At 39.2% G+C, this 14,255-nt stretch overlaps 1 protein-coding gene across 1 annotated transcript in view; it reads right to left on the bottom strand.

The window, feature by feature from the left end:
- The window catches only part of LOC147465281 (alcohol dehydrogenase 1-like), a 33,591-nt gene extending 21,770 nt beyond the window's left edge, over positions 1–11,821 (bottom strand). Inside the window, exons 1-8 of the mRNA XM_086519248.1 lie at positions 11,558–11,821; positions 11,054–11,103; positions 10,888–10,974; positions 5,926–5,963; positions 5,163–5,491; positions 3,377–3,459; positions 2,731–2,806; positions 2,210–2,271 (exon numbers count right to left, since the gene is read on the bottom strand). Of these exons, the coding sequence (XP_086375374.1) occupies positions 2,210–2,271; positions 2,731–2,806; positions 3,377–3,459; positions 5,163–5,491; positions 5,926–5,963; positions 10,888–10,974; positions 11,054–11,103; positions 11,558–11,597 (765 nt within the window). The 5' untranslated portion in view covers positions 11,598–11,821. The remainder of the gene's footprint in view (positions 1–2,209; positions 2,272–2,730; positions 2,807–3,376; positions 3,460–5,162; positions 5,492–5,925; positions 5,964–10,887; positions 10,975–11,053; positions 11,104–11,557) is intronic.
- Between the last annotated feature and the right edge of the window lie 2,434 nt (positions 11,822–14,255).

The raw sequence follows: 14,255 nt of genomic DNA, 5'->3' as shown, positions 1-14,255 counted from the left end.
ATCATCCGACCATGCTCATAACATCCCTTGAAAGCTTGCTATGATCATTGATACTGACTGCCTTTGTGTAAGGTCCTTGTAATGAATTCCATAATGAGCAGAATTATAAATGAACTCAAAGACCTTCCATACCTGATCTTGATTTAATCCATCTATGTTCTGGATAGTCATGTTACGAATTTTTTCGGGTTGTCGAAAAGGAGGATGAAGAACATTCAATTTTCACCTCTTCTGTTTGCATTTTCACAGGATTAATAATTCTCACTTCATCTTCAGAGCTGATTTTTGACTGATTGTCAGAGGAGTCTTTTGGAGCTGGAAATATCTGGGGAAAAAATATATCAAGTTCATCTAATTCTTCCTCATATTCCACACAACTGTCATTTTCAAATACTGTCCATTGCACATCTTCAGGAAGAATAGTCCTGACAACTTCTCCCTTTTCTTGTCTTTGCTATCAGGTTTGTATTTGGGCATTGATGCCTCAACGATGATACGGATTGAACCCATCTTCAATATCTTCATCAGCGAAGGAAGAAATTTCTGGAGGAAAGTTGGATACAAAAGTAATCACAGGTTCTTGCAAAACTGTAGAAAACATTCATGGAAAACCCTTGTTATTTGGACTTCCACCAAAACTAATAGCCTGTTGCAAAGCGGCCTGTTGTGTATACGTAACTTGTGCTTTGTCTTTTCTATCCAAAGTCGTAGATACTCCCCCCGGGAAAAAAGGTGTGGGTCTTAAGACTGAGAGAGAAGGGAGAGTTTAGAAAGCACATGGTATTGGAGGGTAGCAATCTCCTTGAGAGCATTGGTATGCCAATTCGAAGTAGACTTTAAAGGTTGCAGTCGAGTATTTGGAGAAGGGATAATATAGGGAAGACTATAAGCAAGATCCTTCTCGTCGAGGGCGGCCTTGGTGAGGAGATCAATACCATTAGAAACAAACTTAGAGGTAATAATGCGATTGCAGAGTTTGCATATAAACAATCCTTCATAATCCTTATATGTTTCAAGATGAATACATGCTAGTGCAAGAGGAGATTGTGGCGATGAGAAGTTGAGGTAGAAGCATGACTTGCCTGAGAGCTATCATCTCTCCATTGGTAGACTGGTTTCTTGATGACAAACGTATATTTTTCCTTTCTACTACACCTTATACCATGAAACTCATGGAAAGCTAACTATTAAGGATAGTGATACCGATAATCATATTATCCATCTATTCGAAGAGCTTTCTGAGTTCAGAAAGAAGGCGTTAAGCAAGGATCATGAGTTCGTTCATATAGGATATATAGCTGTTGTGATAATACCTTTATTCAGAAAGGGGCTTAACGTTTCCTGTATTAGGGCTTTACTTGATACTAGACATAAAAATTTGCCAGATCAGACAATTATTCAAGTCTGTATAAAAATGATCAAGCTATCCTAAAAGCTATCCAACAAGTGATCCCCTCCTTTTGGCCGTCGTAGCACCAATGTGGGTGCAACATGATTGCCACCTCCACTCCTCACTCCTCTCACATTTCATACGCTGATGTCGATCTGCCAGCTATGCCTTCTCTAGCCTTGAATTGTCAGCACTACCCTGCCTGCCCTAGGCATGCACACGTCAGCAATGCCGAGGCAGCGCAACCCTCATTGGCCTTGGATTGCAGGCACTGTCGGCGTCTTTTGCCCTTGGATTGTGAGTGTTGGGCGCTACCCTCGACCTCATCCCTCAACTTGAGACATTGGGGACAAAACCACGTATCAAATTTCATTAAAGCCATTCCAATATTGATATTGATTGTACTTGCTCCTCAAAAAGTTCTCTTTCATTTTTTGCTGCCACTTTGCCGGAGGCGGAGTGAGTCTCACTTGTATGTTGTATGAATTGATGTAGGACATGAAATCATATAACACATTCAATAGAGATAAAAGTGACAATCAACGGGTGAAATAAGATTTTGCACTCATGTTCAAAGGAGCTAGCTTGCTTGGTTGAGTACTCGACCGCCGTGACCCGGGTCATGGGTTCAAGTGCGGCCAAGCGACCTTGGTAGCGCCCACGGACGTTTATATCTTCTCGCACGAGATACGTGTGATTTGCTATAAAAAAAGATTTTGCACTAATCAACCTACCTTAATGCTTTAGAACGATCATCCAACTGTTTTCAACGTTGATGCAAAAAACCAAACAAAGAAAAACACGATGAACTTATCTTACATCTTCAATAGGTTTGCTTAAGTCCCGTGGATTTATAAAATCTGTAACTCCAAAATCTTTTGCTGTTTGTACCAAAACAAGAAGACAACCATCAAAGTTTAGTATGCTTTACGATCATTACATGGACATATGTGTGTGCATAAAATACAAACACGCACGCGCGCACACACATAGGGTAACATATTTCTTTGTACAAAAAATTCAACCATTTTTTCTTCCATTCTCTTCATAATTTGACTTCATATCTCTCAAATTTGTTGAGAGAGACCTCCTAGTTTATGTCACATTCATTCTCTTTTTGTCTTGATAGATACATGAAAAACACATGGCTACACATGCAGGCTTTCTCTGTGGAGGTATGTTTGAATTTTTTTTTCGTACCAAGGGAAATTTGCTACATTTCAAAATTTTTCTTGCAATGTATCAACAAACTATTTTGTTGCTACAATGTTGTCACTACCAATCCTTTTTTTCTGATGCTATATTATCAAAAGAGAAAACAAAGATGAATTATACTATACCAATGTCAAACTTCTTGGGATTCACGTCTATGCCGATGATTTGTTTGGCCTCCGCAATCCTCGCTCCTTCTGCCACCTATTGAAAAAGAAAGAAAAACCTAAATTCTTTTAATTGACAAAGAAGTACTTAGAATCACAATAAGTTTTAAAGAGATTCTCATCATAATTCCCACATTGTAGCCTACGACAACATCATGAGCTGTTGTGAGGGAGGGAACACATGCCTAGCTTGATGCAGTTGGGTTCAAGGGAGCACCGAGTTGGGGTGGGGACTCACACTCCCCTCACTGGGAGCAAGAGTACCTTGACCTCAACCGCACCTACCTAGGCATGCGCTCCCTTCCAAGTAGTGGCTCGTGACGTTCAACCCTATAGTGAAAAATCATGAGAAAATAGCTCCTTTCTCACATTGGAAAATGTCAGAAACTTGTTGTGAATATTCACTGTCAGTGGCCACTTAAGAAAGTGGTACATTCTATGACGAAAAGGGGCAAAAAATGACTCTTATCTTAGAGTCCTAAGCAGATAATGTGCATCATACACACAAAATAGGTACATATTGTGTGAAGACATCACATTTACTATAGAATTACATCATAAATTCACAAGAAATACTCAAAAGGACTTGGAGATGGAGAAATGTTACCGCAAATCCGACGGAACCAAGCCCAAAAATAACAACACTTGATCCTTTCTCGACTTTAGCAACATTCCGCACAGCTCCAATACCTAGCTTTCAAATGGAAAATAACAATCAGTCAAGTTAAGATCTATGCTTGCATGCACAAGAACATATGAGTAGACACAAGTATGCATCTCCACACATACATTGCTTGATTTTCACTAGATTAACAGAAGATTATGTAAGTCATGTCCTGCTTTGTTGTGAAATATATTGAAACTTCTATGGATGAAGATATACCTTGCCTAATTTATATTGTTTCATCAAAATATTCATTAACACTAAGTTTGTGTTTGAGCCACAATAGCAGCTCAAAGCCTCATCTTGCTACATTGGTTTTATGGTCTAGTATTCTTCAAGAAAAAAGAGAATAGAAGAACATTTTAGTACACCATTTATCTCGAAAAGTGAATAATACATAATATTTTTCTAAAAGTGGTCAAAAGCTAAACAACCGGCCTTTTAAATTTGTTATGAGGTCGAAAATAAGTTGACAATCTTCATTTAAGTGATACAGGCAGGTAGAAAATGCATTACATGTATTTTCAAAGTATTTCAGATTGCAATAATAATGTTGAAAGACCTCCATCGAACATAATTAATGCATATACTTTTGAACCGATGATACATAAATAATGACCATAAAATTGTGATGTGGCCTTGTGAGGAACAAACCCCTATAATGACTTCATGAGAATTTCTTTGGCATGGGTTGAAGAAAAGAGACAAGCACAAAAGTGGCTCATTTTCACATAACCCTATTGTTAAGACATCATCCTTGACGACCATATATTCACATTTCTATGCACAACGTAATATCATCATCAATTTTTCACGTCATTTCTTGAAATTTGTTGTTTTCATCTATGCAATGCATGCGAGAACAATAGATACTAACAGAAGAAAAGTTTCACAATCGGAGAAATTATAGATTATTTTAGAACACCCTAATATGAGCCTTAACAATATTCTTTCAAAATTTGTTGATTTGCACTATGCTAAATGGAACTCACAACATGGAGGCTATTATATATGGTCCGTCTTTAGATTTTTTGTTACTAATTATTGTTAGCACCATCTTGAAACATGCATATGATCATTGTCATCTATAATCAAGCCATAGATACTAATAATGTACACATTTTAAAAAAGTGGAAAAAAACTTCCTTTACTTATATGTTGAAGCAATTAATGATGGAGTAATATAAGGTTTAGACATTCACTGTCTTACTTGGAAAAACTATAGAAAAACTTAAAATTTCAATTGTATCCACAGACGAGGTGTTTTGCAAAACCTAGGTTGTTGAATCACCCTTTTGTGAAACATCAGGGTTTATCCAATATTGAAGGCCAGGGTTCCTTTTTGGCAGGCACCCTTGCCAAGATTTCTTGGCATTTTAAGATAGTTTTTGAAAAGTAGCTCATATTTTCACCCGTAAAAAACGGATAAAATATCCCAAAATTGGTAAAATGCTCGTAAATAGCAACCCTATTCAAGATGCTTTTACTTTGCAAGAGGAGCTTCCACTTTTGTACAAACAAATAACAAAAAGTTTAATGTTTCACTAATTAGTTGGCTGTTTAGTACTACCAAAATCTTGTATTTCAAACTTTAACATGATAAAATCTACACACATATTGTCATATTTTTGAATTTAGTTTATGTTATTGATGTAGAAAAAAGCATTGAATTTGCAAATCAAGAAACTTTGCATGAAAGTCATATATAAAATATTGGCGAGGTTCTTACCAGTTGGGACACCACAAGCGAAGAGACACGCCCTATTTAGCGGAGTAGAAGGGTCAATTTTGGCAGCACAACCAGCCTCCACAACAGTGTATTCACAAAAACTAGAGACATTGAGAAAATGATGGATGGGCTGTCCTCCTTTTGTTGTAAAACGACACTTCTCGTCGATACGCATAGTGGATCGACTTGCATCCACCTTTAATTTTGCACACAAATTGGTTTTTTCTGATTTGCACTGCTTACATCTCCCACACTCGCCATTAAAGAGGAGAACCACATGGTCCCCTTCTTCCAAATCTGTCACTTCTTCACCTACACTTTCCACAATCCTACAATAGTCCAAAAAAGGGCTATGTTACTAACTAGACCAAGCAAACTAATGGAACCAAGCACCATGCATAGGCACACAAGTTTCCCTATCCTTTCACATTCCTAATGCTTGCTTGTGTGCGTGTGTACGCGCGCACACATACAAGGTGTCAAATATAGTTGAGAAAGAAGGTTAATATCCATGTAGAGTATCATTGAATCCAAAGTGTGCTCTCTCTCTCTCTCTCTCTCTCTCTCTCTCTCTTTGCGGCACTTCCATGCATGCGCACATACACATGCACTCTTGCCAATGTAGCACTGTCTAGTGAGTACTTTCCTTGTCATGAATAAGTATTCTTGTGTGCTAGGTGCTTTTGTAGTGGCTAGACCTTGTTATAAAAATGTGCTTTCTTTTTGATATGCTGATTAATGACATGAGAATATGAATGCTCACCCTGCCGCCTCATGGCCCAATATGCGCGGAAAGCAACCCTATAACAACATTGAACATGTCAGTCAATCACAACTGAGACTTGTACATGTAGTGTACACACTCATGCATTCCAATTCGTCAAAAACAAAAAAGCAAGATTGTAATACATTATCCAAAAACCACTTTGTGTCAATTGTATGGGGCCCCATCTCTTTCTCTACAGTTTCAATAAGGTACATCGTCTAGACCTAGAGTGGGCAAGAAAACAAGTTGTCAAAAGAACAAGTTTTGAACGCTCCTTGGGTTCTCATGTGTACATCCTTGCTTCTTTCTAATACAATTCATTGCTCTTATGGTGTGTGTGTGTGTGTGTGTGTGTGTGTGTGTGTGTGTGTGAACAAACTTGTTAATCGTTTGTTATTCTTCTTGAAGTGTACTTGATGAGGTACTAAATCCAAGGGAGGATAAACAATCTTACTCTTTCTCCTCTTGAGCTGTGGGTGGGTGGATGAGTAGAATCAATTGTTCATGGAGATTTCATCGCAACAACGTTCGTAAAGAGTGGAACAAATAAAACCCAATTGCCTCTTTAAGAGAGAGAGAGAGAGAGAGAGAGAGAGAGAGAGAGAGAGATTGGGAAAGAATGGAAAGAAAATGTCCATATCTGCAAAGAATACAAGCATGTTGAACCATAAGGATGTAATCATTAATGAGGCTAGTCGTTCCTCAACAGACGAGAAGGAAGTCGAGTAAGTAGGAAGAGACCTCGCATGAGACCTTGATGGCCGACGAAACCCATTATTATGATGGCTTAGTCAAAGACAACTAGATACCTAAGATTGATCTCCTCAATCACCTTGTTGGTGCCTTTGGATCTTCTAGCAATACTAGTTTGATAAAAACGAAGAGATAGCTCTCTATCAATATTTTAACACTAAACTTGTAATGGGACTTTTATGTCCTCTTAGGTGTGCAATTTCCTTGATTTAATTTAAGAGTTACAAAATGAGTCTTTAAGTGCTCTATAGCCATAAAGTTGTCTCAAAACCTTGGCATTATTTTTGGGCCTCCAGTGTTAGTATTGTTCTTACAAATGGTTTCTCAACCTTAAACGTGCTAATAATACATGTGTTTTTTTTTGGGCTTTTTTTTTTTTGCAACTATACCACCCTAAAAGTCATTGAGGTGAACTTTAGGTTGCTAAATGACTAGCCTTAGTAATTCTTAGCGTGATTTTATGCTTTTAAGAAGAAAAAATTCACATTGAAAGTTGTGATCTATTTATGAAAATTTATCGATGCTATTTTTTGGGTAAACTATGCCCTTTCATGATTTTTTTTTGTCATTTTAATGGAATCCAAAGGCTTATTTGATTGTGTAGGTGGATTCCATGACATATAACTCCTCTTTCAAGAGTTTTGGGACACCTAATACCCCATATAGATAATAATAGAATCATGGTCGAGTTTTTTTGTTTCAACTTGAATTAGAGTAATATCGAGTTGGAATTGATAGCTTCCTTTACATTGTCATTTTGATAGAAAAATCATGTTAACATTGTATCTTATATTAATGTTTAATTATACCTTCTAAATTTACTTTTCTATTGGGGGTTTTCTAAGGGATTGTAAAGATCATGATATGGAACCTAGTTTTTTCCATGCGTGTTCCATGCATGTTGCTTTAATACTTTCTTATTGTGTCCAACATTCTCATAGGTGGCTTTTGGCCTTCTCAATGGCTATCTATGAATGTAAACACCCAAAGAAATCTTTGAAAAGACACATTTAATGGCAATCATAAGCGTGGCTATAAAAAGTTTGTTGATAGGTCAATATAATTAAAAAATGCGACTATTTTGTACCTTTTTTCATTTCCAAAAAGAGAAAGAGCGGGGCTAAAACAATCATATAGTGTGATCAACAACCCATTTAAATTATTAGGAAAAATGATCTCATGGTCTTTAAAAACTTTTGAGTGTTTGTAGCATCATTTGACTCCAAGAAATTGCTATTTCTAAAAAAATGCAAGGGTTCATCAACTCTGGAGGTTTATCATGACGAGTGGGTGAGAAATTTGGAAGGTTACTCATTTTTCCTTAAGTAGGGGCCTCACTCAAGAAAGGGTTTTCCAAGAGAGTACGTTTTTTAGGAGCGCTCAATTTTTTTCAAAATCCTAAAATGACACTTCTATGTTTGGTTACCAATCTAGTGTTAAGGCTTTGTCTGTACGGATTGTTGGCTCCATGTTAAAACCACATCCGTGTAGTCCTGTCGTCTTTTAGTCCCCATGGCAAGGTAGCTTTGCATGGGTAACAATGTATCTTTCTCGTTTTGTACATACAAATATCCCACATAATGTGGGAATTGCAAAAAAGAAGAAGAAGAAAGTATCTATATCTATTTGACAAAAAAAGTACCTAGTTTAAAAGGCTCACTGCTACTTGCTACTTGTTTCTAAATCATGTGGCACTCGTTATTATTGTCCAGCTTCACATTTGATGGCTTAGAAGGCTATGATAGTGTTGTTACTAAGGCATTGTGAAGTCGCTCACACTCGTGTAGCTTTATTTGGCACTAGATGGTAGGCATGGGATTGATGATGGAAGTTGAAATTGGGGGCACGGAGATCTCCACGGTCGTTTAATAAAACTAATATTGGGATGTCAAGATTAGTGCAAGAAAAACTAAATTCGTAATGCGGCACCTAATCTCGGGAGGCCTCACCCCCTCACATGCGAGATTTGAACCCTCGCCACTAGGGTGAGAGCCCAATGCCCTAACCATTACACCTCTGTGCATATTTTTGTTTTAGATGTGTATACATCCGAAAGTGCTGATCTCGCGGAATAAAAACTAGAGAAAAATTAGCAACAAACTCTTGAAATTTGGCAAAATTTCCAAATTACCATGTTTCTTTTGAGAAAAAAAAGAAACCACTCAAGTTATTTTAATTTAATCATTATTTTAAGTTGAGGAAACAACTCACATAAAAAACACTCACCACTTCCTGCGACATGCGAGTGTGGGTGTGTGGACACAATCCCGTAAAACTAGCTAATGTGATGATTGCTCCCAAAAAAAACCATCTTCACTTTGAACTCAATAAAAAACTTTGACCATTTCCCCATACTCCTTTCTTTGGTACACCAAAAAGCCACGAGATGTGGAGTACAAATTTCAAGATTGCTTTTTAAAAGACGTTTTATCCTACAACTATCTTGAAAAAAACACTGAAATGCCAACAAATTATAAAATCTTGTAGATTTGAATGGCAAGAAAATCAAATGAGGGCAATGGCATCATGAATACGTGCAGTGCTCGAAAGATGCCAAAACCTTGGAAAGCCTACGTATGAGAATTTTGACATGTAAATTGACCACATTTGAAGATTTTTAGAGAAAAGTCCTTGGAATTATTGATAATTGTGGTATGAGGTATATTTCTTAATGAATTAAGAGTGGAAGATGATTTACACTTTTTCCTAAATCCTCTAATCTACTAATATAATATGGCGGAAGGGGGAGCCCTTTACGCGTGTCGCAATCTGCGACTTGAAGGCTAAAGTCCAAAACAAAAACAAGCATCTTTGCACGCGATAAAGAGGGAGAGAGGGGGAGAGAGAGAGGCCGTCGAAGGCAGCCGGCTGTACTAGTTACTCTTAATACTGACATAGAAGAGAGCATTCCAACCGAGTCTCCCTACGATGAATTGTTCTAGTTGCATCAACCATGAAAAAGTAAAGTTGGATGGTCTCACACTAAATATGAAGGATAAAGTAAAAGGCATACTTTCCAAATACATCAAAAAGTGAGTATGCTCGATCCACGAACATGAGGGAATGAATTTTCATTCCCTTAGAGTCGAGTCACACTCAAAGTGAGTGGGAGAATGTAGGGAGGAAGAAGCCCATTTTTGAAAAATCCCATTTTGTTTTCAAGATCGTAGAAGTAGACTAAGTGTTAATCTCGTGATAACCCCTTCGTTTTTGAAGAGATTAAGCTATAATTCTGGACAAAATGCCGGAGCGCATTTCTCTCGAGCTTTGCATAATTTTTTCTCCTCCTTGGTAGCTCAAGTTGCTTTCTCTGCGGGTGTGACTCGATGTCAAACTTCTCCCCTTACCCTTGCTACACCTAGTGCGACTCAGCCCATAATACAACCAAATGCCTTGTATTTGTGGTTTTCGAACGTAACGAGCTCTGTTTCGCTCACATCACTAGAGTAATGGGTGACCATTACTTTACAACATCAAATGTGTGGACCTAGCTCTGAGCAAGACTTTCTTTCACAATGTGGACGGCTTGGCCTTATTTGTAGGTACTTGTCCTTTTCAAATTTAGAGAATACGAAGTCAAAAAGTGTTGCCTATATTTTACCACCTTGCCTTTTACACTCCCTTAAAACCTCTCACAAATTGTGTGGGACTAGTGCTTAAAGTACCACTAATATTGCAGTGAACAAATGGGATTCAACTCTTAAACAAAATCTATACTATTTATTATAAAATGGGGAGGTATTCTGCCGCCCCTCCCCCTTGTTGTTATTCATTGTCACCTCCTTTTGGGAGATGGGAACAATGGCTCATAATGGCTGGTTGATCGTGACCGTTGGATTGTTTAGAAAATAGAAAGCTTTCCCCTTAACCAAGGGTGGGAGGTTAGGGTTTGAACCCATACTACTCCCCCCCATGGAATTAGCTCTAACCGCTAAGCTATAGCTCCAGCGAGTGAACACCGCACTTGACGACACAATATAGAGAAAGACAGAGCGAGAGAGAGAGAGAGAGAGAGAGAGACGAGAGAGAGAGAGAGAGGGGTGTGCGACCTCTAGTTTCTCTAAATTATGTTTACGTAAGTTCATCACCTTGAAATCTCAAGTTTAGGGGTAAAACTCAAAATTTACAAATGTAACGTCGTTAGGAGTGTGTGTCGAGAAAGGTTCGATTCCCGGAGACATTTTGTAAAGAAGTTTGAAAGCGTACCTCATTTTCCCAGAAGAAAAGGTCAGTGTGGCAAAGCGAAGTGTGCGTCACCTTCACCCGCACCTCTCCTGCCTCCGGCGGGGCCACCTGCAGTAATTAAAATCAAGATTATTACGCATTTTAAAAATAAATAAAATGCAAAGATTAGATGGGATCAACTACTCACTTGCACATCCTGTATCACAAGGGGCTCTTTTGCCTTCCATGCCACGGCAGCTGCAACACATCATCATTAACTAAATTAACCCAAAGTTTAACCTTAGCAGATCCGCTGTAATCAAAGTAAAATCACGATTAGAACCTTACTATGAATTAATTAATGCATAACTCAGGAGTCAAGAGCGCAGAATGCAACCCAAGGTCCCACGTGAACTCTGTGAGCCACAGAGATCAATGCCTCCACCATGCAGAACCTTATGGGCCGAATATGGGGTTATTCCTATGCTGTTATCGAGTCTCACCCTGCCTTGACCATCATGCATATATGCATGCTAGGTAAGGCATCATGGCCAACATGTATCTACATAAACAAGACTTGGCCTGTTGTAAGGCATGGCCTTGTAAGGATCTCTAATTACAGGGTCTCATCACTGCCTTTAAGGTTGGGTTCAGACGAGGCGGTTGTGCAGATGGGCATCAAAACTGCGTCAAATTACAGCGCTTCGCTTACCTTTGCAAGTGATTGTCTGCCCTTCAGTGGAAGAAGGCATATTTGGAATAGAGAGAGAGAGAGAGAGAGAGAGAGAGAGAGAGAGAGAGAGAGAGAGCTTAGAAAAGGCAGTAGAAGATGGTGAAGAGAGTTCCGCAGCTGCTCAGAGTAGGCCTGCGCGAAAGAGAGAGAGAGGGGGGTTTTAGAGACTGGTTACTGGGTCAGTCCGGAAAGCCTCCGAAAGATAGAGGCAAGAGCTTGTTGCGGAGTAAAGAGGGGTAACTTATCATATTTTTAGGACACAGCCCCCTTTCCTCATTGCTTGAATCTTGGACTCCTGTCTGTGCTCTGACTCCTCAGTCCAAGTTACAAATAAGAGCGCATTCGCACAAGCATCGTGGCCAGTGTTCGGGAAAAATCATTATTCCAAACATACAAAATTCCTTTCCTTGAACTTTTCAAGAGGAAATTTTAAAAAATTAGGTTTATATTTTGGAGTTTCACACTATTTTTCTCTTTTTCGGGGCGGGGTTTCTCCTTTCTCCCTTGCCTTCAATCGGCATTTTTTAAATTGAAAACGGCACCATATTAAGTTGAGACACATTTTTTCCGAAAACTGATCGTGGCAGCGTTTTGCGAACGTAAGCGTTCTTGTGTCGTCTTTTGAAAACATTGCCTTCATGTCTCCACTCCACCAATTTCTGCAGAGTTGGGAAAACGTTGCCCCCCTCTATCTACTCTCTCTCATGTGTCGTCCAAAAAAGACAATAGTTGTAGAAGCATTTACTCACAGTGGCCAAGATTGCTCCACTCATGCAAAACAATGCCTTTGTAGCGTGAGAATGCCCCCTAAGAGTCGGGTTGCACCCGAGAGGAGTGGGGGGAGCAAGGGGAAGATATTCGCCATTTTCCAAAAACTTCAAAAAGCTTTGCAGAAAATCGGAATGCTCCTACTATCCTGTTATCACTTTGAAAAAGGGAGGGATTAAGCAAGGGTTAAGGGCCAGCTGCTTCCTCCGTCAACGTAGGAATTGTGAGCCAATCAAATGAAGCACATGTGCTGGTCCCTTTTTTGCTGGTCTTTTCTCCATCGGCAGGAGGCTGGGTGCAGCTCTGTGCTTTCCACTCCCCACTAACCTGGGTGCAATCCGACTCTTAAGGGCGCATTTGTAGGAGCGAGGTATGGCCCCGTCTCTAGTAAGCAATTTTGGAGTGTTTTAGTTATGAGCATGATTCAAGCTATGTCAATGAATTGCACAACAATTCAAAAGTGGGGGTAGAAGAGGGTTTACGAACTCTATCGAAATTGATAGAGTTGGAAAATGCAAACAACATTTCTTGATGTCAATGGGTGGGGATTGAACTAAGCCAGTGCGAAACTTCTCCAAGGCAGTGGTCACACGATGAATAGTTATCGATAACTTTTTTGAACCAAATGTGCCTCATACATAGTCACACATGCACCAATCAATAAGTTTTTTATAATCTACTTGCATAGTTGAGCTAAATAGTCACATGGCTCTAAGCAATGGTCCTCGTCTATCTCTATTTGTGCTCCCATGAAACTAAGAGCCCCATTCCATCTAGCACACAAGTGGGCTCTATATGTTGCAACCTCTAAATGACCTAGCTTTTATATTGCAAGTAATGCTCAGACTCGATTGCTACAAGCCTTGCAAAAGGGTCACTCAAAACATAATCTGCTATGCATGGACATCTCACATGTCACATTATCAAAAAAGAAAGGGGCGTGCTTGTAGAAATGACAAGGACTATACACAATGCAAGGAATCAATGAAAAAGGTTGTGTGACCATAAGGGACAACTTCTAGTGCTGCTATTTCTCCACCTCATTCTAAGTAGAACGTAGATATTAGTGCATACATGAGGACCCACATAGCCTAAAACTCAATAGGCACGGGATCATGATAGTGGTAGCCACATATGGCTAAAGTACATGCTACAACAATTCTAAGACTTAATATTTGATTAAGAGAATTTACTTACAAGACTTGGATCACAAGAATGGAGTATAAGGTAAGACTTGGTTACAAGAACATGGCTCGATAACAAGACAAGAACTAGAAGAGGACTTACCTAGCATGAGCCGCACAGCTAGTGTTGGCAAGACTGAGGGGCTTGTAGCCCAAGAACTCCATTCATACTAGTGCTTAGGGAGGTTAAGAGGGACACATGTCAATACAAGAGTGTTCATGTGGCATGACATGCATGCCAACACACGGTGCACTGGATGGTGACACATGTCGTAGGAGGTACGACACATGGATGTTGACATAAGCAATGATATAAGCGATGATGACATCTTGAATGGTCCAAGTCTTTGAAAGACTAGTTTTTGGGAAGGACTAGATGATTGTAGGTTGATGCAGAGAAGCCACACTCGATCCCCAATTTTGTATGGTAGATGTATACCTCTTTTGAACCTCTCTGATATTATTTGTCAATCTTTATGAATGCTCTGCAAATGTGTGGCAATTGGATTCTTCACTTGGCGATTCAGGTGGACATCCATCCTTGGGTGCTGACCATAATTGGCAAAGAATGGGGTATGTCTAGTAGAAGCATGAATAATGTTGTTGAGGGAAAACTCAGCCAAGGCCACCAATTCTACCCAATTGTCTTGATGGTAGTTGATTGTGCATCCTAGCTACTAGTTTCGAACTTGATTCAACCTCTCAGTTTGTCCATCACTTTGTGG

This window comes from Adiantum capillus-veneris, chromosome 1, assembly GCF_014529385.1.
Source record: "Adiantum capillus-veneris isolate H3 chromosome 1, ASM1452938v2, whole genome shotgun sequence".
Taxonomy (NCBI): Eukaryota; Viridiplantae; Streptophyta; class Polypodiopsida; order Polypodiales; family Pteridaceae; genus Adiantum; species Adiantum capillus-veneris.
The sequence above is the reverse complement of the archived record's forward strand: the minus strand, read 5'-3'. Positions and strand labels throughout refer to the sequence as shown.